The sequence below is a fragment of the Pieris napi genome, chromosome 20, assembly GCF_905475465.1.
Source record: "Pieris napi chromosome 20, ilPieNapi1.2, whole genome shotgun sequence".
Classification (NCBI taxonomy): Eukaryota; Metazoa; Arthropoda; class Insecta; order Lepidoptera; family Pieridae; genus Pieris; species Pieris napi.
In genome coordinates, this window is record NC_062253.1 from 10376890 (window position 1) to 10403045 (window position 26156).

The 26156-nt window shown below is 33.2% G+C and overlaps 3 protein-coding genes across 5 annotated transcripts in view; 1 reads left to right on the top strand and 2 right to left on the bottom strand.

The window, feature by feature from the left end:
- The window catches only part of LOC125059903 (uncharacterized MFS-type transporter C09D4.1-like), a 35081-nt gene extending 34024 nt beyond the window's left edge, over positions 1–1057 (bottom strand). The window contains exon 1 of one of the 3 annotated variants that reach the window (XM_047664590.1): positions 937–1057. The gene's annotated coding sequence lies outside the window, so the exon portion shown is untranslated. The remainder of the gene's footprint in view (positions 1–936) is intronic. The other 2 variants (XM_047664587.1, XM_047664589.1) reach the window with 2 other exon arrangements.
- Positions 1058–9757: 8700 nt separating this feature from the next.
- On the top strand, positions 9758–11085 carry LOC125059994 (prohibitin-2-like). The gene has a single exon (XM_047664728.1). The coding sequence runs from the start codon at positions 9825–9827 to the stop codon at positions 10722–10724; it is 900 nt and encodes a 299-aa protein (XP_047520684.1). The 5' UTR covers positions 9758–9824; the 3' UTR covers positions 10725–11085.
- Positions 11086–14565: 3480 nt separating this feature from the next.
- On the bottom strand, positions 14566–21580 carry LOC125059995 (proteasome subunit beta type-2-like). The gene is made up of 4 exons (XM_047664729.1): positions 21407–21580; positions 16981–17174; positions 15428–15590; positions 14566–14842 (listed from the first exon to the last, which is right to left on the bottom strand). The coding sequence occupies exons 1-4, from the start codon at positions 21513–21515 to the stop codon at positions 14682–14684; spliced, it is 627 nt and encodes a 208-aa protein (XP_047520685.1). The 5' UTR covers positions 21516–21580; the 3' UTR covers positions 14566–14681.
- Positions 21581–26156: the final 4576 nt, after the last annotated feature.

Sequence of the window (26156 nt, forward strand, 5' to 3'; positions counted from 1 at the left end):
ATAGCTTTATTGTTTGACAGTATTGATTGTGATTAATATTTAAGTACAACCCGATCGAATCGCGTGAGCATATAAAGAAAATGATATCGCGTTGTTATATATGTATTAGTGTAATACGTATGTGTGCTTAGAAACAGGTGTGTGCTATAGATTTATACATTTGTTTCGATGTTCTGCAGAGGCAGGAAAAAAGTGGAACAAAAACCTAATGTTTTCGTCATCGCTTACCGGTATTAAAATAAAAAATATTTTCTATATTGAAGTTGACTGAACGTTGCTGATTATACGTATATAATAAGTCTAGTTATTATACTTTTAATATTAGTATTGGATTTAAAATAGATTAAACTTTCTCTATCATTTATTTATGTTTCGCATAGTAGTAGGAAAGCCGTTAATCGAACGATCCATGAACATCAATATTGGTTAGTACTACTTATAATTTTCTAAAAGTAAGTTTATTAAATCTTCTGTTGTTATACAGAATTATAAAAATTAAGATAACATTCAAAAATATATACAATAATAATTGATTTTACAAAATTTTCATTCCATCAGCATTTGCTGTTGTATTAATAAAAAAAAACGCGAAATTATAAAGTAAGATTTGTATTTTTTATTTAAGTAACGAATAAACTCAAAACTAGTGGGCCGATATCAAAAATTATTTCACATTTAGAATAAAATATACATACACATATAAAATTTGAAAATAAATGTCCAGCCGTGCGAAAACAAGACAGGCATCTAGCGTAATATGTGAAAAAGCCGCTACAGTGACCGAATGCCAAAGGGAATAATATAGTAGGAAATACCGTTTGAGTGAAAGAGACAAACATTTCACCTTTCTCAAGATCACGCGTTCGCAGCTGTTCATGCCGGTGTGCACTTTTACACTTATTCTAAAACTCCACAAAACTGAATAATACACCATACCCTTCCGGCCGATAACCAAACATTCAATCAAATGCTATTGGTAAACGATTTCAATTGGTATTTAATTAAAATACAGATTGGCCGTCAGTTGCGCTCATGGACGGAATACGCACAATAAATAATATCAAAACATATTTACGTTGAGGTTAAACTCTATGGGTTATCCTGTCAGTTGTACGGTGTGACATTGACTAGCGCATGCGTAGTGCAAAAGTTTAGGGGAAAGTGTTCTATACTACCTGTAACTTTAACTTGAATAAACATAGCGCCTTCAAGATTTCTATGAGCAATGTTGACTTGGAGCGTCAAGAAACTCTTTGCTATATTTTTATCATTTGTGTAGATCAGCATTATCCACAATTACAAAATGTGAACTTGGTATGTATTAGTAAACGCTTTAATCACTGAATCATCAATATAAATATAAAATATTATATCAAACCTAAATTGTTAATGTTTTACATAATCTACTTACTTGTTAATTTACTTTATTCACAATATCAACGTTGGAAACATTATCGACCAAAGTTTGAACCTTGAGTTTCACCTCAAGGTGCCAAGACGAAAAAAATAATATAAACAGCTTACAAAGTTAATCTTCTTGTCATTAATAATACACTACGAATACGAAAAAGTTTTCCTCCACGTCTGAAAGGGGGAATAAAGTATGAAAAGTAAAGAAATAGTGTCTAAGTCAAGGTCTGTGACCCCCGACTCAATATAGTAAGGAAGAAAGAAAACATTTATTTTATTTAAACAGTCAAACTTTAATCAAAAATAGGCGCAAATCAGTTTTAAGTTGCCTTAACCAGTAACAGTGATTTAAAATTTGCCCCTACTATCTTAGGTGACAGCTATAGATACCAAACAAAAATTTTCACAATTAAAATTTATTTATTTAATTAATCTTACAGCTAACATACATAGTATTATAAAACTTAAATATAATATATAAAAAAAACAAATTACAAAAAAAACAAACATACGATATGAGAAAACTAAATTCCCGTCCAGCCAACTGGCATTCCAAAAGGTAACATTTGCATTTTATCTTGAAAGATGTAATGCCATGGTTATCGCGGCTTAGAGGTGGTTGTTCCCGCATTTAGTTAAATTTTACCTTCAACTATCGCGAAAAGAAGCTGCATTATATAATAAGCGGCCTATTATATCATATATGATATTTATTTTGAGAGGTTGTTTTACCCACTGCCCTGCGATTCTGTAACTCACTTCACGAACTCACACAGCGGTTTACGCATCGGCGGTCTCTCTCAAATCAGTCGTGAAGCAGTCATTTTATGATTTGGCATTCTGATAAACAATAAAGTACAAGCTAACACCTTCAGAACATACATTTATACACGAGTAACTATACCAAGAATAATCTATTCCATGATTTTAATCTCGAGTAAATCCATAGTCGTTTGTCCACGTAATCGATAGTATAATTGTGCTAGGAATAACAATACGCGAATTTGCTATTCGCGTATTGTTATTCCTAGCACATGGTGAAACGACAACAAAGTTTTTATTTCTTGTTTGTTTGAGGCTTTCGTCTAAAAAGGAACTTCTGTTGAGCCCAGTTGAATTTCATTCTAATATTATAGAAAATAAAAAATCTAAAAATAAATAAATAATAAATTGTTTAAACGTTTCATTATACAATGCTAGACTATTAATTTAGTGCGTTGCGTTGACTTGAAATTAAAACACAGAATACATATTTGTGAAATGACAGAAATCAGCTGATTGGACTGACTGACGCCATTAAATTATTCTTGGAATAGCTGTTATTCCGTGCGAAACGGCGGTATAGTAGCAATTCCCGAATAAGCCCACTATTCTTAGAATTTGTAGTTGGTAAAACGTAAAATTGATTTACTCTCGATTAACTGACGATTTATTCTAAGATTAAGATTTACTCTTGTTTGGTCGAATCGACCCTAAGTCTCGCGTCTAAAAAGTTTCTTTATACCAACTTTATTCATTGACTCCTTGTGTATATTTTTGTTGAAGTATCTTCCAGATTGACAGGAGTGTTGGCCTAGTGGCTTCAGCGTGCGACTCTCATCCCTGAGGTCGTAGGTTCGATCCCCGGCTGTGCACCAATGGACTTTCTATGTACGCATTTTACATTCGCTCGAACGGTGAAGGAAAACATCGTGAGGAAACCGAGAGGTCTTAGACCCAAAAAGTCGACGGCGTGTGTCAGGCACTGGAGGCTGATCACCTACTTACCTATTAGACTGTAAAATGATCATGAAACAGATTCGGAAATTTGAGGCCCAGACCTAAAGAAGTTGTAGCGCCACTGATTTATTTTACTTTTTTATCTTCCAGATTAGTAGGACAACATAAATTTACCAGAGTACGTCCTCTATCAAATGCGATTTGGAGCTAAGCCGGTTCGGAATTCCGTATTCCGCTGACCCAATTCTGGAAATACCAGATAGGCATTCAGGATATCCGAAACCATATTCATGATATATCGTTCTTCAAAATTCCAGTTTGTTTCAGCTGATTTACTTAAGTTAAAGAATCTAATATATTAAATTCTCGTGTCACGGTATTTGTAATTAAACTCCACCGAAATGGCTCGACCGATTTCCGTGAAATTTTGTGTGCATATCGGTTAGAACTGCGAATCGGACAACATCTATTTTTCATTCCCCTAAATGTTAAGGGTGGTCCCCTAAATTTTATTTTTTATTTTTTAGACAACATTTTTTTGTTTTTTTTTTAATGATACTGCATACATTACCATACATTACCCTCAATTTTCATCACACTACGATCAACCCCTATTTTTATTATAGTTATTTTTATTGAACTAAAAAAATATTTCCTAGAAATAATATACATGGCAAAACAACGTTTACCGGGTCAGCTAGTATATGAAAGGCTTGGCAAATTTTGATCCTGTATTCTCTGAGATAACTTTTCTAATAATGACTTTTAAGGCTTGGACTAGATGTAATATTTTACATAATGCCTCAATATATTCTATCACGTACTAGTGAAGTGTTAGGTAATAACTGATGAGCTAATTTCTCAGCATACACTCTGTATAAGATGTATTTGTCATTAAATTACTCACATTTAGTTGGTGCAAAATTAAAAATACCTTATCGTAATGTCTCTCAATAAATTGTAAGCATTGTTAATCTTATACATACTCGCTGTTTGAAGTTATCATCCAATTGCGTAGGTTTGTTCATTTTTGGGTATGTGATAAGAAACCAGGAAAACGGAAAACTAAACTTGGATCTCTGATTCGTTCGCTACTTGTGTAAAACTATGCAATAGAAGTGATGAACCCTATGTAGACGAGTGTAGAACATTTAAAATGTCACAAGTTATGGCAATTAAAAAATCAATAATACTTTTCTTTTTTGTATATTTTTATGTTATGCACTCAAATAATGTCATAAACTATAATAGATAGTAAGACATACCATGTGAAAATATCAAACTGAAAAATATAAAATATTATAAAACAATTTGTTATGTACGATTTCTACAATATATATTAAATAAAACCAAGGTATTGTGTCATAGTGTACATTAAATATCTGTCATCACGACTGTCCTCAAAAACAAACAATACTTGCGGTAATCGTGTCCATTTTACAGATATTAATTTTGCTATCTGTAAGATCTCTCAAGGCTTTCGAACGATTTTAAAGCTAAAAAAATAATACTTAAAACTTAAAAACGATTCTTTTGTTTTTACAACTTAAAGTAGCTCATTTAAATAATTACGTATTTTATATATTGATTGTTCTTTTAATAGTAACAGTCATTGTATACCTAGCAGGTTGGCTCTCCAATCCCCGGACAAGAAAAGCATAACATTCTGCTACGCGGCGCAATTGCGCTCACCTGTTAATTTCTTTACTGTTAGCGCGAAAACATGTTGAGTTTGTATCTATGTACTAAACGCAATGATCCTTAGTTTTTTTATTGTTATAGAAAGAAAAACCTTTATTAGACACAATTAAATGATCCTAATCCTTGGGATTGATTTGCTCCAGTTCAAACAATTTGTATGACTCAAACTTGGCGATTAAAAAGAGTGGCGGAAAGTTTCTTACCAGCTCTTCTTGCCCGCTCTACGCCCTTGACTTGCGAACTGGTAGTGAATGTAAAATACAATTAATTTAACTTCTATTTTGACGTTCATAAATGTACTTGTTTACCTATATGAATCAAGATATTTTGAGTTTGAGTTTGAAGAAGTGGTCATGATGTGGAATTTGACAAAAAATAATAAAAAATTTACCTATATGAATAAAAATATTTTGAATTTGAGTTTGAATAACGCAGGATAATTAGGTAAATAAAGAGCACTAGTGTGGAGGACACTAGGATTCCCTGTGTTGTGGGCAGCCAGTCTCTTCCTTTTGACATGTTAACTGTACTTTAACAAATTTAAAATAAAACTATTTTTGCACAATAAGAATATTTTCTATACCAGCATGAAACAGGTTGACAAAATGTTGTTTGAGATTTTTAGTGAATGTATGTAATGTGAGTTTTGAAATGTTAGTGAAAATTGTGTTTTTAAGAAAGTGGTCAAGTCAAGTCAAAAATCATTTATTCATGTAGGTAACACAATGTTCACTTATTAACGTAAAAAAATACATTAAATGCTTCTAATTTCACATTTACTGCCTGTTCTCAGATCAAGGGTATAGAACGGAAGAGAAGAACTGGCAACAAACTCTCCGCCTCTCTTTTTAATCGCCAAGTTTTTGTTTTACGCAACGTTTGTAAAGAGCTGCGACCATTACACCACGTTCTACATGACATCATACGTAATAAATAATAATACAATAAATTAAAAACAAAGATTTGTCTTCTATCAGGTACATATGGTTCATCACTTCTATTGCATAGTGTTTTACACACGTAGCGAACGAATCAGAGATCGTAGTTTAAACAATATCTTTCTTGGTTTCTAATTACATACCGACTTCTTAAGTCATCATGATGGGCACGGTCGAGGGGAAAAGACGCGCTGGCAGAAGGAGGAAGTCGTGGCTCCGCAATATCAGAGAATGGACGGGAGTGGCCAGCATAGAACAGCTGATGCGCTTGGCGAAGAATAAGAAGAAGTATGACGAGCTGACCGCCAACTTCCAGTAGTGGAGAGGCACTACAAGAAGAAGAATCACATACACAAAAATAAAAAAAAACCTACGCAAATGTGCACTTTACACAATAAAAAAATATAAAAAAAAACTTTATTTGACTCAAAAACATTACATTTTGTACAAGATTATAAACATACACAATGCTACGAATCGTTGAGATACAATATTCATATCAATTGGACGATAACATCAAACAACGAGTACGTATGTAAATAACAATGCTTACAATTTATTGAGAGACATTACGAGAAGGAATTTTTAATTTTGCACCAAATAAATTTTCCTCAAATGTATGGCGTGAGTAATTTAATGACACACACATCTTATGCAGAGCGTGTGCTGAGAAATTAGTCGAAAGTAAAAGTCGCCCAGCGAACTCGAACTGTGTTCAGCTTTCTGTAATGCATACATTTTCATTAAATACCCATTAAATTAAGATATAGAAGGTCTTTGGCAACAAGCAACGTGAACAGTGAAACAGACTCGTGGTTTTTATGAGTGTTTTACGAATGTATTACGGAATATTATAATACAACTTGTTCGATAACGTAATATGTTAGAAATGTATGAAAATTTTACATTCTTCAAAAGAGTATATCGCTATAATATACCATTTAAACCGATGATTTTTTTGTGCTTTCCCCGCTCAGAGAATAAGTATCGCAATACAGCGAGGAAATGCTGCCAGCGTAAAAGGTACAATGCCACAGGGACCAAACTTTTTAAATTTGTTTTAATTTTCTTTTTATTATTTTGATTATTACTATGTAGGTTAAAAAAATGTAAATACTGTATATTTGATTGTTATGAATACTTATAAATATCTTCATTTATATTTTAATTAATTATACTAAAAATTAATGATAATTATATGTTTATAATAAATATAGTTGTAATGTTTTTAAAATTACTCATTGCGCTGGTAGAAACGTGTAACAATAAATAAATTAGATTAAATGTAAAGGGTATTTCCCGCCACATGATTTAATGAAATGTAAATTTTTAAAAGTTATAAAAATTAAATTGGTGTGTAAACATTAAACTCCATTTAATTATTAAGCTAAACAAAAGCGGTAGTATTTTTTTGTCTGAATATCTTTAATTTTAGCCTATTGGTACGCCGACTATTATAAAAGTGAAGATTATGGGCAATTTCTTTGCAAATACACTGGTAATGTAACAATTTCACTGTATAAGCGAGATAAACAGCATTATGGTCGGTCACGAATAGTCTAAACATCAAATTACCGTCCATTTGCCATCGACACGATCTGCATAATATAATAAATTCGTAAGTCTTATGTTCATTCGTCTCGTGACGTCGTATGTCCATGAGTTTAGGAAAATCTTACAAAAATACTTCAAATTATTTGGTTGTTTTTTATCGAAATACCACTAAATAAAGCTACCCTTCCCTACCCTACCCGAAGAGCCGGCTCTTCAAAACTTGTTTTCCATATTTTTGTACGTGTTAGAGTCCTCTTCAATTCGTGGAGCGGACCGAAAAAAGATAGAGAATGTTGCGAATACCATGGACTGCAAAAAGAACTAATAAGTCCATTCCTACCAACTAAAAATCACCACAAGATTGTCTATCATTTACAAACGCGCTTAGCTACTTTGGCCCTATTGCCTGGAGAGAACCAAATAGTCTCGACAAGTTGGTCATAGGAGTAATGAGTTACAGGTTGGTAATTATTTGGTAGTGATGGCAAGAGAAGTCGTGGTTGATCGCCTACCCGTTGCTCTGAAAGACAAGTATAGGTCTCAACGTCCATAGTGCACTAAGTCAAGCTCATATTGCTTAAGGCTATTCAAGACAGATTACAAAGAAGAAGAAGATATCGAAATATCCATAATCCTAACTTCATCCTAAATAAATAATAATTGATTAGTAACAATTCAGTTACCCTTGAAACCAGTTGACATACGCCTGTATCGTATATATCGAAAATCGATTGGTAAGCTACGTGTTGAGTTTATAGAGAGTGCATTTGAGTTATTCTTTAAATGAAGTCTCGTATCAGAAGTTACTCGTATTATGATATAGGAATTCAATATTAATTATTAGAATAACATACTCAGTGTTTACTGTCCGAAAGATTTTAAGATGTTTACTTCGTTATTCATAAAATATAAATCAGTCTTATGCCATTCCTTGGAAAATATTTTCCTTAAAAAAATCTTTCCTCCTAATTCATGGACACTCTCGCGCCTCTCACACCTTGTGATAAGAGTAACTTGTCATCTGCGTCTGCGCAACGCGCCGTGCGCCCGCGTCCACCTTTCTTTTGTGACGTCAAGACTCAAGACAATTTCAGCCTCATCAAAACACGATAAGAACCAAATTTGTGTGTGATAGTGTGTGTTTAATGTAATTACTACGGTACGTACTAATTAACTATAATTTATTGAGTGTATTTTATAAGATACGAATATCATAATTAATTATGATTCTAGTTTTTTGTTAGTTAATCAAGGTCTTAATAAATGTTTTTCCGACTTTAGTTCAGGTAAGTTCTGTTATATTATTTCTAGATCTAAAGTGCTGTAATCAATTATAATTGTAAGATTTTGTGTTTATTCTTTAATTATGCTATTATTATCATATACCAACTTTTTTAATAGTGAGAGTCTTCGGATATAAAAACTACGTATCATTTGTCCTAAATAATTATTCTTCATAGAGAATTAGACAAATGTTTTACATAAGTGAGTGAGGTTCTTCTATGCCTTAACAAATTTTTGTGTCTAAGCATAATTAAGTAAAAATTAGTCCTTATAACGCAGAGACAATTGATTTAAATTTTATGTTATTAAAATGATTTTTAAATTGTTCGTGTTCAGCAATTATTCCATCGTGCGTAAAACAAACCCATAGTGTGAAATAGTTATCAAGATGTGTAACATATAAAAGATAATGATAGTCTGTACTCCTAACGGACGATGCGCTTGGTCACACAACCTGATTTATATTTATAACAAAGAACCAATGATTAAGACAAATAAAGTAATAATATAACAATTGATAAATTTTTAATTAATTAATATCAAATTTAGTAGCAAAGCCAAAATTTAAAAAACCTTTTTAGGTCTGGGTATCTGTTTCACGATCATTTGTCAATCTAATTGGTAAGTAGGCTATTGCCTCCTGTGCTTGAAACACGCTAACTTTTGGGTTTAAGGCAAGCCGGTTTCCTTACGATGTTTTCCTTCACCTTTCGAGAGAATGTTAAATGCGCACATTAAAAGAAAGTCTATTGGTGCACAGTTGGGGATCGAACCTACAATCATTCCTAAGAGAGTCACACGCTCAAGCCACTAGGCCAACACTGCAAAAGATAATAAACAAACCTTTAAATTTCAACTCACATGTACGAAAAACATTGCATAAAATGGCATATTTGTGCCAGGGTTAAGAACGCTTGTTGAGGATTTTAAGCAATGCCTAGACATACTTTAGGTGTAGCTTAAGTACTTAATTTAGCTTTTATGCAACGAACATATTTTACTAATCTGGCTGATGGCTATGTCCTAAACTATTATGATTCACAAAACAAACTTTGGCCTTATACGATTTTACGACATCGTCCTAATTAAAAATTAGAATCACGGCCTTGTGGATCTTGCCATACATCAACGTGTCAGTGATAATGTGGTCATGTAACGTTACACGCGTATAATAGCGCTGAAAAAGAACCTTAGTTAATAGTGAAAAACTAATCTATTATGGCTCAAAATAGAGTCAACGAAATGGCTTCCAAATTTGGGAGAGGAGGACCTCCTGGGCTTGCTAATGGAATAAAAGCTGCTGCCATTATCGGAGCAACGGCTTATGGTATCTCCCAAGCAGTCTACAATGTCGACGGAGGACACAGAGCCATTATATTCAACAGAATAGGAGGAGTGCAACCCCAAATTTTGACTGAAGGTATGCATTTCCGCCTCCCATGGTTCCAGTACCCCATAATTTACGACATCCGGTCGCGACCTCATAAGATCTCCTCCCCAACCGGCTCGAAAGATTTGCAAATGGTCAATATTTCATTAAGAGTCCTGTCAAGACCGGACGCCAATAGTTTACCAACAATGTACCGGACATTAGGTAAAGATTTCGATGACAAAGTTCTTCCGTCCATATGCCATGAAGTGCTGAAGTCAGTAGTTGCGAAGTTCAATGCTTCTCAACTCATCACCCAACGGCAACAGGTGTCACTACTAATAAGAAGAGAACTTGCAGCTAGAGCAGCAGATTTCCATATAATTTTAGACGACGTATCGCTCACTGACATGAGTTTTGGTAGAGAATATTCAGCCGCTGTTGAAGCGAAGCAAATAGCGCAACAGGCTGCTCAAAGGGCTTCATTCGTCGTTGAAAGGGCTAAACAAGAACGACAGCAAAAAATTGTTCAAGCGGAAGGAGAGGCGGAAGCGGCGGAAATGTTAGGCAAGGCTGTGTCGATGAACCCAGGATATTTGAAGTTACGTAAAATCAGAGCGGCCCAAAGCATATCTCGAATGATTGCACAATCCCAAAACAAAGTGTTCTTATCTGGCGACAGCCTTATGTTAAATCTTCAAGACCCTCAGTTTGACAGTTCTTCAGAAAAATTGTCTAAAAAGAAGTAATAAAGTTATTTATTTTGAAATTTAACAATTTAAAATTGGAATCGACTTAAACAAGTGAAAATCGAGTATTACAAAAACAATAAACCATTATAATCTATAGACTTATACTTTATGCAACCCAATGGCGACTAATAAAAATAATTTTCCTCTTAACCTTGAATGTGAGCGTCAGAACAAATAAATCGTTACATATTTTATTGGCGTAGAAACAATAACACTAATATTTTACGTACGTTAAAAATTATTACGTTCTTAATTTGAATGTACATAAGACCATACTTGTTACTTGTTTCGCATAAAATCTTCATTAGGAGTAATAGTGGATTTTTGTGAAATATAGATAATGAAAAGTGATGGAGAATGATTGGTATCTTATTACCAGGGATATTGTAGGTTATTTTGTTGCCATACCATGTTGTAAGCAGTAATTTCATACTCATAACGTGCACATACGGTAAATGTATTTATACATTAAAAAATATTTGTATTTTTTATCAAATTTCGTTTAGATCTCTTTTCAGTAATCGACCATATCCGGCCTGAAACCATATAAAATAACCATTAATCTTAAAAACACATCTCTTACAATCGTTTTACTGATACATACTCGTATTTCTGCATCTTACTTTTTTACTTTTTAACTACATTTGGTACTACGTGTGCAAATAAACAATATTACAGGTGGGTAGGCACAGAAGACTGATTACTTAACCACATCAACTTTATAAGGTCTTGAAATATAGCCTCTGTCTCAAACCCCAAGTATGAATTATCAGAAATAAAATTGTCTTAATGTTATATTATGGCCGTATTGAGATTCATTTAAATGACCTCTTTACTTTAAAATTCCTTTTACTTAGTTTAAAAATATTTTAAGTTAACAACCTTTTTCTAAACTAATTTACACAGTATAAAAGATAAGAAATGTTTGACACGAGAAACTAGCTGTACATCATCCTCTACATTCTTAAAAAGAAAAGTACCTTTCTCTTAATTTTTAACGAGAAAATGTATTTATTTTAAGCTTAAGTTAACATTATGTAAGTACACGTAATATTTATCGATTAAACTAGTTTGAAAGTATTTTAAAACAAGTCAATATCCGCACTTTATACATCCGAATAGTGTTCCGTACAATTAAAATGTCAATTAACTGTGAATTCTTTAGTGAGGTGTATTTAGTTCAAATTATTTTGGCGTACAAAATAAAAATTTCAAATCCAAAAAACAATAAAACACTGGATTTGACACAATAAAACATATCGTTAGTTATAAGGTGTTTTCCTCAAAAAGCGTTGAATATGTTTGTATGGAGATATTATTATCAGTGGCGCTACAACCTCTTCAGGTCTGGGCCTCAGATTACTGAATCTGATCCATGATCATTTTTCAATCTAATATTCAAGTAGGTGATCAGCCTCTAGTGTCTGACACACGCCGTCGACTTTTTGGGTCAAAGACATGTCGTTTTCCTCACGATATTTTCCTTCACCGTTCGAGCGAATGTTAAATGCGCACATAAAGAAAGTCCATTGGTGCACAGCCGGGGATCGATCCTACGACCTCAGGCATGAGAGTGGCACGCTGAAGCCACTAGGCTAACACTGCTCAACAGAGATATAGTACCAACACACCACAGAGATATAGTAACAAAAATTGTAAATTATTATTATTTTATAACAGTCAGGGCACAAGCCTTATGATAAGTGACTACAAACCAATGCCTCACACACACTCACACAGCTCACCAGCAAATAAAAAAATAAGAATAACCACCAAGTCAAATAGGTACGTAATACGCCGATAGTCAATTATTTCCAACAAATACTGCATAAGTCTGAATAGTTACTAATGTGAAAAATAATTGCAAGTTTATTAAAAATTCCTTAAATATTCAAGACAGAACTACTTATCAAACTTCATTGCACTATTTATTTATTTTATTTAATTCTCAAAAACAATATTTAGATAGTTGCGATTTCTAAACTTTCATTAAAATCAATATAACACCGACATTTAATTTACATAATTATACATCATCTACGCATTAATATTAATTTCATTCATATAAAGTAATTAAGCATGATTAATTAAAATGCATTATAAATATAATATAAACTAGCTTGATCACTCGCTTTTGCCCATCTTCATATAACAAGAACGAGTTATTATCTAGGGACGTATAATCTAAAATTGGATTTGATTTACAGTACAGAACGTAGCGCAAAATCTCGTAATATCGGCGGTATCACTTAACATCAGGTGAGACTCCTGGCCGTTTGCCCCCTGTTCTTTAAAAAAATAAGAACAAAATTATCAGCTCATTGAAGATAATGCCGAATTTGCATTATGCTCCGAGACATTACTCGTTCTTGTTATCATATGACGATAGACAAAGTTTTGACTTAACCAAAACATAGAATTCTGTTTAACTTCATTATGATTGTAGTTTAGAAAAAAAATTAGGAAAAAGAAACGTCCCGAAGATTAGTTGTCAATACAATTTTCAATGTGTGACTTAACTTTTCAAAATTGGAAAAAGGAAAGGTTCCAATAGCGTTAGCTATCCTGATTTCATTATTCAGATTTCGTATGGAATATCGATTTGTGACGTAATTATTTTTTATGACGTCCGAGATAGAAAGGAATATACGCTTATCTCGCACCGGTGGTGTTTGCAGGAATATATGAGGCTCGAGATAACATCTTTTTGCACAAACCAGGAGAGCTATACCCTTAAAATCAACCTCGGGTACCACAGACACCGCCGCATTGTATGAAATGTCTTCCTTTATTTGTGACTAAGTACTATTGATATATCGGAATTTTACTTCACGTTTAGATCACGTATAGGCTTTTTTTGCTAACTAATTAAGTTAATCACTGAAATAATCCGTTTTATAATGCAATCAGGCTGTTTTGATCGTTAGTAGACTTTAATCCTTTATTCAAATGGGAAAACAAATGAAGACGACACACGAATTGTGCGACCAACGATTCTTTATCTACTTTATAAATTATATATTTCTCAAGGTAAAGCGACAAAACAATAAACAATTAAAATAAATATTAGTCTCTGAGAAAATTGTTTATGTAAAAACATAAAAAATTCTGCAGTGCCGTAAGATTGATGTGATAATGAGAAACCAACGTGACGGCATTTATCATCTTAGTTTCGCACCTTGAGTATGTTTACTTGGCTATCTAAAGGACACTGTGTGCGATATGTTTATACTATACCCGCTTACATTTTAAGCTATTTTGAGGCTAGTGAAATATATATATATATAAATTTAACTAAAAACATTAAAAAAACAGTGGCGCCACAACCTTGTTAGGTCTAGGCCTCAAATTTCCTTATCAGTTTCATGATATAATAGGCAAGTAATCAGCCTCGTGACAAACGCCATCGACTTTTTGGGTATAAGGCAATTCGGTTTCCTCACGATGTTTTTCTTCAGCGTTCGAGCGAATGTTACATGCGCACATAGATAGAACGTCCAATGGTACACAGTGATCCAACCCACGACCTCAGGGATGAGAGACGGTGAAGCAACTACGCCAATAGTATTTTAATTAAACTGATTTAAATTAACACTTATTATTCGATACATAACATAGTAATACATGTGTATGTTTATGTAAATGTACAGGATTAAACTTTTTTCCATTCTATGTATACGAGTATGTACTATATACGTAGAACTTCGTTCTTAAGCAGCAGATGATATACCTAACTAACTATTTCGTTTTGTAATTAAGATTAAATATTGTCTTTACTTTAGGCGAATACTCTACATTAAAAATCACTTCTTTAACGTATAAAAACGCAAATAAATTTATTATAGACAATAGCATACAATTTTTTAATAAGAATATAAATCTTATTCTCACAAAAACTCAGGTTTTAAATTAATTTGAAGTGATATTATCTTAATACCGTTTTACCAAAGTATCTCATTTTCCAACAAAGGAGGCTTGGCTTATCGTTGGTAAAGTTTTGATGCCATCTTTAGACACAGTTTTCACTCCAAAATTAGGCAGATTCATAAATAGTCGCTTGTGTATTTCTCTAACACAAAGCTTAATTACTTCGAATGCCTCCACTTCGCTAAGACCTGTAAAAGAACCTTTTAGGAATTCTGATGATTACAAAGAGTATTTACTCTCGTATCTCGAGAATTATTGATCTATTTCTTTACAGCCAAATAAAGCTTTTCTCTTAAAGCAAACCGCGTTGCGTTTTCCGCAAGACCGGAGGCACAGAATACTGATCATCAACAAATCTACAAAAGAACTAGATCAAAACAAATGCAATCTCTTCGATCATGCGACGCAATAAGTTTTCTATGTTTGAATTACCTACTAGAGAGTACAGTATACTTATTTTGAGATTTTTTTTTATTTTTTTATTTTTTATGATTGGACAATTCACACCAATTGACCTAGTCCCATGATAAGCTGGTGAAGCTTGTGTTATGGGTATTAGGCAACGGATATACATACATATTATAGATAGATATACATATAAATACATATTTAAACACCCAAGACCTAAGCACAACACCAAATGCTCATCACATCGATGTTTGTCTCAGCCGGGGATCGAACCCGGGACCCATGGATTCGCAGTCAGGGGTACTAACCACTAGACTAATGAGCCGTCAAAGCCGTCAAGATGACCATACAAAAGTACTACTTACTGGGTTTATAATACTGACTAAGAATGCCGATACTCATCAGGCCACCGAATCCATGAGCAGCGAATGGTACTCTCACGCAAGAAGCCAGATAGTCCATTGTATACAATTGTCCACCTTCCTTTTCATCATACCCAGCGATGAGAAGGTTCAATATGAATGGGTTCTGGTGAAATAAAGATAGCTGTCTTACAATGTGAAAACAAACAACACAAACTTTTTAAAAATGAGAAATACGAAATTTCATTCCATTCATTAAAACTAAAACTAAGTCATTGGAATCTTTTCACATAAAAAACTCTTTTGTTCCTATCTGTTAAATCGTGTAAACGCTGTGGTGAAAAGAGGTAGAGTAGTATAGTAATATAGGTATAATTAGACTTATTTATTTTAAATAAATAGGTATAATCAATAGAATTGTTCAAGAATGATATGATTTAAGCCGTAAGCTTTGACAGCCTATTCGGTTGTATTGGGTCTGTATTTTATACTGTAAACATCTTTTTACACGCTTCACCTGTATGTATGTATGTAACCGACTCCTTCGGACTCGATTTTGACCCACTTTAAACGGACAGATTTTATTCAAATTTTTCGCACCTGTCAAAGATCGATGACAAATGACAATGCAATAATCCGAAAAAAAAAATATAAAAAATTTAACTAAAAATAAATAATAGTTAAAAAAAACTAAAAAACACGCTTTTAAAGCACATCAAACTAAAAAGTGAAAAATAATTCCTAATTTAGGCTGAAAATGGTAATGAACAAAAAATACTGGTATTATTGTGAAAAAGCGTGGGGCGCTCTGTGCCATATTTTTCGTCTATAGATAAGTTACTTGGGGTGCAAACCTGTTGACTTTGCTTAACGGTAATAATAGATATAATTTTACTACTAAATTACTCCTTTTTTAAATATGTCGTATGGAAATACGTTATGACGCCTTCCGAGGCGTGACTGCCTGGTGGTTGAGGGTTATGTGGCACTCAAATCCCATGGTGCCGCCAGCAATCGCCCGAGGCAGAACGCGGTAACCCGATTCACATCTCGCCACGCAACCAGCCGTTGATATCACGGCCCACAACTACTTACTATACCCTCCAACGTAGACCAGTAGGTATGTAAGGTGTTGGCTAGATATAAGGTACATATTTTCGGCCAAATAATAATTATTTTGCGACCATAGATACAGAAAAGTATCATAAATATCAGATGTCTGATCATAATTTACGAAATTGAATATTCGTTTCAGTTTGGTCCATGAACGGGGTACTCCAGAAATAATTTCTAATTACATTAAACAAACAAAAACAAAAAAAATTTATACAAAAACAACAAAAAATTTTCTTTATGAAGTAAATAGTCTTAAATCTATATTTTAGTACATCCCTTTTAAGTTCAAGAACCTGTGTTAGGGATGAACACTCTTTCCTATATGTTAATACTTAATCTACTTAACAAAGAAAACAGTAAAGGTACTTAAATAGTTAATTAATTATATTACATACTTAAAATAAATATATATATTGATAATACAATGAGTTGCTACCTACTTCTCTTCGCAAAATATCCGCCATAGTTGTTCTTGTGAAATGAACCGCTGCCTTTGTGTCCAGCTGGTATCCATTCTTTATGGAATACAGCTTCATGTTCTTGTTGATGTACTGGCTGAACTGTGCGATATCACCAGAGTCTCCATTTACACCCATCAGTAATTTATCCGAGACTTGCAACAATTTGTCTTCGTCTGCAATATTTTTTATTTATTTGTTACAATAAAATTAATACTCGTGAACGGGTGCTACTTGTGGTGACTGGTCGTACTTGAATTCGTGTATGCGGTGATGTTAATTATTTCGACTATGTGTTTGCGTGTTGTTCCCACGAGAATGTAAGGGCGTGCTCCTATTTCACCATGCCTCCTGCTGATAGGGGGCAAGTCTTTGTTTTTATTTATGTTATTATTATTAATTACTTAAAATGTCATGTGGAACATGGTGTAATGGTTGCAGCTCCTTACAAACGTGTAAAAAAAAAAAAAAAACATGGCGATTAAAAAGAGTGGCGGAGAGTTTATTGCCAGTTCTTCTCTTCCGTTCTACGCCCTTGATTTGAGAACTGGCAGTAAATGTAAAATTAGAAGCATTAATATTTATTTCTTTAATGACGAATCACAAGTGTACATTGTGTTACCTACGTGAATAAATGATTTTTGAATTTTTGAATTTTGAATTTGAATTTTTGACGCAATTCTCACTTAAGAGTATTTATCGCTTAAATTATTCGAACTGCAACGATACTCTGTAACTACGTTTACGGGATTTATTTCATGGGATTGCGTGGTACAAAACCTTTTTAGGTCTGAGCCTCAGATTTCTGTATCTGTTTCATGATCATTTGTTAATCTAAAAGGCAAGGCAAGCCTTCTGTGCCTGACACACGCCGTCTTCTTTTTGAGTGTAAAGCAAGCTGATTTCCTCACGATGCTTCCTTCACCGTTCGAGCGAATGTTAAATGCGCACATAGAAGAAAGTCCATTGGTGCACAGTCGGGGATCGAACATACGACCTCAGGGATAAGAGTCGCACGCTGAAGAGACTTGCCAACACTGCTTACTGATCAAGATATTTATCATATCAAAAAGAACAGTATTAAGTATTCGATTCATAACCATGGGATTTGTTTGATGCCTGGTTAGAAAGAATTTTATATGTGCGTGATTAGCGATATCTCGTCATGGGACTGAAAATATAGTGAGTAAGTTATTTAAGATCAGCTAAATTATTTTTACCTGTGTCCCATGTCTCTTTACTTATAAAGATAAATACTAATAAAACTGCCCATGTCAAACAAACACTAATTTATTAAACAAGCTATTAAACTTGTTTTAAAACCTTAACGTAATTTTCTTTTACTATCGTTAACCTTGTTAACAATCATCTTGTCAATCGAAGTGATAATATATCTTATAATTGCTTATATGACCTAGTATAAAACGCCAACCCACATACTATGGTAATAATATGTAATCACTTTCATTATACCGCTAGTACATTTCACTTTTGACGAAATAAAATTATACATTACCATTTCACTTAATTATTAAAATCTATCTATATAATCTATTTTGTTCTATTAGCATTTAATATACTAACTACCTGGTACTTTTTAAGATATGGACATTTGTTTGTTTTGAGTTTACAGGTATTAAAAGTCAAGTTTCATCAGTCATTCATCATTACTTTCTAGATTTTTCTCTATCTATGTTATATAACTATGTACATGCATTTAAAGAGAAGAGAAAAACCGGCATATATATTATACTAGCTGATCCGGCAAACGTCGTTTTGCCATATTTATCATTTATAATAAAAAATAGGGGTTGATCGTAGAGGGGTGAAAGTTAAGGGTTGTATGTATTTTTTAATGCTGTATCATAAAAAAATAAAAACAGAAAAAAATATCTAAAAATAAAATAAAATTTTAGGGGTGGACTAACCCTAACATTTAGGGGGATGAAAAATAGATGTTGGCCGATTCTCATAGATACCGGATAAGCACAAAAAATTTCATCAAAATCGGTCAAGCCGTTTCGGAGGAGTATGGCAACGAAAACTGTGACACGAGAATTTTATATATTAGATTATATATTATAAATCTTATATATTAAAAAATCTATTTGTGTCAGGCACAGACGATAAAATATGTCTGCCACATACTATGAAGAGCACCGATCAAGTATACATTAAATCGATAAAAAAAAATCCAAATATAACAAGATAATTTCCATCTAGCAGGCAACTATAGGAGCTATGCTTAATGGCTATAGTTTTAAACTTGACCTGAATTCCCTGTCCTAAGAAAATATATAACCGCATTTATACGTGGCGATAACATCGGAACGTTAAGTACAATTTTATTTCTTGGTATTGAAAAGGACTTTTGAGATTTATTTAAAAACATGGACGGCCTAAAGAAGACAATTGTGTAGGAGAGTAACAGACGTCTTATGAGCTCCGTAAGGGGGCGTCCATAAATTACGTGAGGTGTTTAAGGGGGGGAGGGGGTCGAGTCAAATCTCATTTAATCTTACGTTGGAGAGAGGGGGGTCTCGGCAAATATCACGCAATTTTTTTTTCTAATTAAAAAAAATTAGGAAAATGGTTGACCCTAAAGGCTATCTTTGCAACTTCCCGCAAATCCATACCTAAACGCTCAACATTTCACTTATTTTGTTTTAGTCGTAAATAAAAGCACGAAGCAATTTTTTTTCTTTTTACAATAACAAACCAACGCGTTTACGTAAGAAATCTACATTTTGAAAAATCTCACGTGAGATTGGGGGATGGGGGAGGGGGTTGAATAAAATCTCACGACATCTCATCAAGGGGGAGGGAGGTACAGAAAATTTAAAAAAACACCTCACGTAATTTATGGACGCCCCCTAATGGCGCTGCCTATTTTATTGATGATTTATCTTCATTCTTTATACTTTTCATCTCCACACACTCATTCACTCCGCTGACTTTGCGACTCCAATGCTTGCGCAATGATAAAAAATTTATCGATACCTGACCTATGCTACTTCCCGCCAGTTGTTAGCTTTCAACTCCAAAACATTATTATTTTGTCGGGACCGCAAAATGTTTTGTTTTAATCTACTCTAGGCAAACACAACTTACGTAGCCCAAAACGTTTTCGAAGTTATTCAGTTACTATTAAGACATTTTATGCCTACCAATTTGAAACAATCTTAAAATCAAAAAGGTCCATGTGTATAACAATAACCATGGAGACGGCGTAGGCAGTTTGAGTAATATTCAGAGTCGAGACTTTAGGTAAAGAGAGTTCTTAAGGCGAACTAAGACTCCCTTATTACTCCCTTGCAAACCAAATTGTCAGAAACATTTTAAAATTCACATTACATACACTAAAAATCTCAAACATCTTGTCAACCTGTTCTATGCTGGTATAGAAAATATTCTTATAATGCAAATAGTTTAATTATAAACTTTTGTTTTATAGAAATCATTAAGTAAAGTACATGTCAACAGGAAGCGTCTGGCTGCCCACAACACAGGCAATCCTAGTGTCCCCCACACTACTGCACTTTATTTTACCTAAATATCCTGTTATTGTGTAAAATGAAGTTTTTTCTTTTATTTATTTTCTTATATCAAAACCAACACCTCTTTATCACACTTAGTATGCACCTTGCATAAGGGGTAAGAATTATACAACATAAGATGTTGATATAACGTCTTAAGTTCCCTTAAAAGGTAATGCGAGAATTTTGAATAATTATGGCACAGTGTGCGTGTTACACTTCAACTGAACGTGATTTGAATTTGTTCAACTATTATAAAACGATTACCTAAATGGAGTATGTTTATCGTTTCACCCATTGTTATGAATCACGTGTGTATTTTGCGGTTAGTTTTAAATTATATTTACATAAAAGAAATATAATGAAACAATAAGCACATAAATCTTTATGTAGTTTTTTAGTATACAAATTTATAATTTAATTAAAATCCGTCATGAATTTTTGTACGTACGTACGTTGTGACGTATCGACTCTGTCATTAACAGTTCATGGTCAAAATACACCGAACGGGAGAAATATTTAATATATTGTCTAATCTGTCTCGATATGACGTGATACATTCGTTCGAGCGTTTAACACTAAATAAGTTCCAGCTAGCAAACTTGAGCACTCGAGTTACGTAAAGTTTCTAAACTGTAGATTTAAATAATTGCAACCAAATTGTACTCCTCATGGGCTGACTTATACCAGGAGGTAACTTTTGGTGAGGTCTATTTTGTTCTAGAGCTGCCACTGAACGACTTTTGCCAAAATACGTATCGATAAACATATTAATGTACCTATAAGGTAAAAATTTACCTACAAAAATATATAAATAACTTCTTTACCTTTTCCTTTCTTTCTTAACCTGAAATATTAGTATCATGACTCACCATCTTTCATAACTATGATACTTTGTGTGTTGGTCTGGTCCGCGGCTATGATCGAGAAATCATTACATTGCATACCAAGCAGACACTGTAGAAGTAAAGTAGAAGCCATTGATTTAAAATATAAAAAAAAGTATAAAATATAGTAAAATAAAATGTCAATAGTGACTTGTCTAAAAAAATGTTACCTGTACAATGTACATACTGAATGCAATAATACCCCATTTCCACAGATACTGTTTGCCCAGATCTGCAAAGCCTTTTCAATATTAAGGATTTATAAATAAAGATTTTTTTGTAATAATTCGTGTATAAGAAATCATTTTCATTGTCTAACTCAATCAAATATATCTTTATCAATGAATATACCAGTGTTAAAAAATATCAGGTCTCAGGTGTATAAAGTTTAGTTTTATTATTTAATTTTGCATCTCATTAATGAACGTATTTAATATCTCAATTAATTGAAGAATGCAACAAAATCAATAGCTATTTAAGATTGAAACTACAATTATAATTCTTAACCATAATAAATCTAAAGAAGAAATATCTTCAAGATACATGTAAAACAATTAGTAAGACTTTCTTACTTTTGGCAGGCAGAGCAGTGTTGGCCTAGTGGCTTCAGCGTGCGACTCTCATACCTGAGGTCGTAGGTTCGATCTACGCTGTGCACCAATAGACATTCTTTCTATGTGCGCTATTTAAATTTGCTCGAACGGTGAAGGGAAACATCGTGAGGAAACCGACATGTCTTAGACCCAAAAAGTCGACAGCGGGTGTCAGGCACTGGAGGCTGATTACCTACTTAACAGATTCCTGACTACTTAACAGATTCAGGAATCTGAGGCCAAGACCTAAAGAGGTTATAGCTCTACTGATTTATTTGTATTCTTACTTTTGGTGTACATTAATGAATAGTTTATCGCATGTTATATTTCCAGGTTTTTTATCATATTATCTAGAATTTTGGTTACTTTACAAAGATGAAAATGTTATTTTGAACGAAGAGGTCATTATTCCCTGCCTTACGTAATACTCCATAATTATGTTATAAAAATATTTATTTGAGATTAGCCAAAACAAGATTACATTAACGTCTTGAAACTAAAACGTATAATATATATAAAAGAGCTAGCTAAAAGCAGATAAATCGTTTTAATAAAAATTCTTAGAATGTCATATAATGGTATTATGGGCAGGAATTTTATCATATCTTGAGACATTATAACCCTTTCATAAAATAGATATTTTTACACAACGTAGTATCTTGAAAGAGAGTCAATATTTGTCCGCTTTATCTTGACTGTTCCACTATTTTACGTTTATTTGAAATGTATTAAAAACTTGCATAATATGACTATTTTAACTATACATGTAACTGAACACCTCTTTAAGGAAACAGCGAATTTTAATATGTTAATATTACAATTCTACTTCGTTCTTCGTTTTATGCATATAATATTTCGAAAATGTTAATAAACCTATCACAGGAATTACTTTACTCACTGTATTCTTATTAAGAACCAACGTTCAACAAAATTGTATTTTTGCCCGGAAACAAAAGATGATTTCTCATTAAGAGATTAATTTACTAAACATACTCGAGTATTGAGTTCTATAGCTAACACTTAAAATATTATTATTGTTAATTCAATATGCTTAGTACATATTGATTTATTTTAATATAATTTTATTATAATTATAATACTGCTTCGATGTTAATTTCTTACCAAGTCCAAAAAAAACCGAAAGAGGTTGCCAATAGGACGGATATTTTTCTATAATCGAGTGCATCTTCCACTTTATTTTCTCATTCATCGATCATCGTTAGAACTTCCAATAGACCTCCTTTCAACTAAGCCTTTTAACAAACAGATCTTAATGAGAAAAGTTTCGAGCCTTTATTCTTAGCTTAGGCTCGAATTAAAAAATTTAAGATAAAACTTCATATCAGTCTCAAGACTCACCTCATTACCTCAAGGTAATTCTCAAAATTGGTTTATTTTATTTGCAATAAATTTATGGTACCTATATGGAACTAGGACCGTAAAATTGATCACTTCTAAATGTGGTTAAGAGTGTATTTTGTTTTAATTAATGTATATTAATGCAACAAGTTTTTAAAAGGATCAATACAATATTTGAAGAAATACATTTTTTATAATAATAAACAATTAAATTAAAATACAACCATCTATGCAAATATCAATAGTAGTAATTCCTTAAATCAATTCAATTCATATAGGTAACACAATGTACACTTATGAACGTCAAAAAAAAATACATTAAATGCTTCTAATTTTACATTTACTGGCAATTCTCAATTCAAGGGCGTAGAACGGAAGAGAAGAACTTGCAATAAACTCTCCGCCACTCTTTTTAATCGCCAAGTTTTTCGTTTTACACAATGTTTGTGAGGAGCTGAAACCATTACACCATGTTCCACATGATATCTTGAGTAATTAATAGATAATTAATAATAATAAAATAAATTAAAAACAAATATTTGTCATGTATCAGCAGGTGGCCTAGTGAATTAGGGGCACGCACTTACATTCTCGTGGGAACACATATACATAGTCGAAATAACTAAAAGCTAACTAACAGTCACCAGAAGTGGCTTAAAGCTCGCTGCCAGCTTTCAGGCTACAGACTGCCATAGGGTCCTATTTTTAAATTATTTATTTATTTATTTATTTATTTAGTTATTAAGCTTATAACATCACACACAGTACTAAAATTACTAATTATTTTACAAAAAATCTCGCATCTAAAATGTGTGACAATTACTTAATGTAAGCATAAGCTTCACAAAAAAAAAATTAAATAGAAATAAAAATTACAATTAATTACAATTATTGTGTAGTGTAATTAATATACGCAATATTACGATGTTGGTGTGCGTGAAAAGTGTCAGCTAAGGATATGAATGATTTACACCTTAATTCACGACGTCTTTGTTGCATTACAATGTCGAGATGTGAGGATGCAAGCATTAGCATTAGTGCCCATTCCCATACATTACTTAAACCAATATTTCACAGCGATAAGCTCTACAATATAACGGATTTCGTGGGAGCTTCACACCACTGCATCCTCATTTAATGCGATTTCAAGATAAAGTTATTGTTACTTAGAACTAACATGATAGCGGGCAATATGACCACATTATTTTCGTAAATTGCTGCTGCTCTAGATAGTAAGCACTCGTGAGCGTGGCTGCAGGTCCTGTGGTAACTGGGACGTGGTTGACTACATGACACAGCATATATAACATAACCATGGATATTTGGCATTTTCTAGGCAATGCTGACCTGGCTAGGTCAGCAATTCCCAGCAAGACCTTGCCCCGATTTTCCACCCCAGGTCACTAACGACATCTCTCGAGAAGATTCTTCAAGGGTCAACTCTTGGAGCAATGTTTAAAAACCCCGATTAGCCAGCAGATCAAGCGATGCAAGTAGAATTGGATAGGCCATATATTTCGAATATATCCCCAAGTCAGCACTTGATGGGACGCGGTTGAGGCTCACTGTGGATACCCTATGTCACCCATCAAGGTGTTCATGTGTCAAATAAGACTGAACTGTGAGAATGTTAAGAATGCTATTGTCTTTGTTTATTGTTTTTAGTAATTAATTGAAATAAAACTTTTTTGATAGATATAAATGCGATTTATCACATAGAGAGTGTGTTCTAGAGTTGTTCGGGTCATCACCGTACGAGTAGTATTAACTCAAAATTTCAACTCCATCACCTTGATGGCTGGAAGTGTTCCACGGTCCGCTTTACAAGACATTTTCTTTTGCCAACTAGCTGACTGTAGAATAGACTCCCGGTGGGGGGTCTGTCCTGGGATATACAACCTCCAATTGTTTAAAAAAGAGCATACTCAGACGCCGACAACGCATCCACTAAAATGGGCTGCGATGACTGCCTTTTTCGGCATCCCGTAAGGCCCATTTAGCCCCCTACCCTATAAAAACACTTTTAACGTTTTAACAAACAAGAACTTTTAACGTTTCGATTGCTTATCAGCGATCTCTAAAATATTTTGACATAGACTAATGGTAGCATAAAATTTTTTTTATCGGTATTATTATTTTAATTTATAGCATGAACACTAACTATGGCGCAAAAATGGAGGCACCCTGACAAAAAAATTGCAAGCAAGTGAGTTATAATATTAGTTGTACTTGAAATAAATAAAAGAGAAAAAAAGACCACATTTGCATTAAATGAAAAATAAATTTGTTAAAAAGGTTTTATGTAAGTCATCATTAAAATGTGAATTAAGATTCTATTAAGAGGTCAATCAGGTTATTATACAATAGTCGTGTGTGAAGGTGCCGCTCGTGAAAGGCGTGTTACGCATTGCTTGTCACTGCTTAAGCATATCGATGATTTTATAGCTGGTCAAAAAATAACAGTCTTCATAATAATGGAAATACAGAACAAACCTTATGTTCACGGCCACAAATTCGAACACCTCACTTCTATCTTCAACAGGGCAGTATTTTTAAGTTGATGAAACGTGTCAGAATAAAAAAAATCACGCCCAGACCGATTCCTATATTTTTTTATTCGCAACAAGAAGTACGCCTTCACTACACATCGTCAATTTTGGGTCTAAAAATCCCGTCTCTAACTATATTTTACCGCACGTATTAATTGCGCAAATAACACCTAAATCCGTGATTACATCTTACGTACTCGCTACACACATGCTAACACTAATTATAATAATAAC

Coding starts and splice junctions, on each gene's coding strand:
- LOC125059995 (XM_047664729.1), bottom strand. CDS start 21,515: ATGGCTTCTACTTTACTTCTACAGTGTCTGCTTGGTATGCAATGTAAT. Junction 17,175..21,406: donor TATCATAGTTATGAAAGATG/GTGAGTCATGAT, acceptor AAAATATTGCAG/ACGAAGACAAATTGTTGCAA. Junction 15,591..16,980: donor CGGATATTTTGCGAAGAGAA/GTAGGTAGCAAC, acceptor TTATTTCACCAG/AACCCATTCATATTGAACCT.
- LOC125059994 (XM_047664728.1), top strand. CDS start 9,825: ATGGCTCAAAATAGAGTCAACGAAATGGCTTCCAAATTTGGGAGAGGA.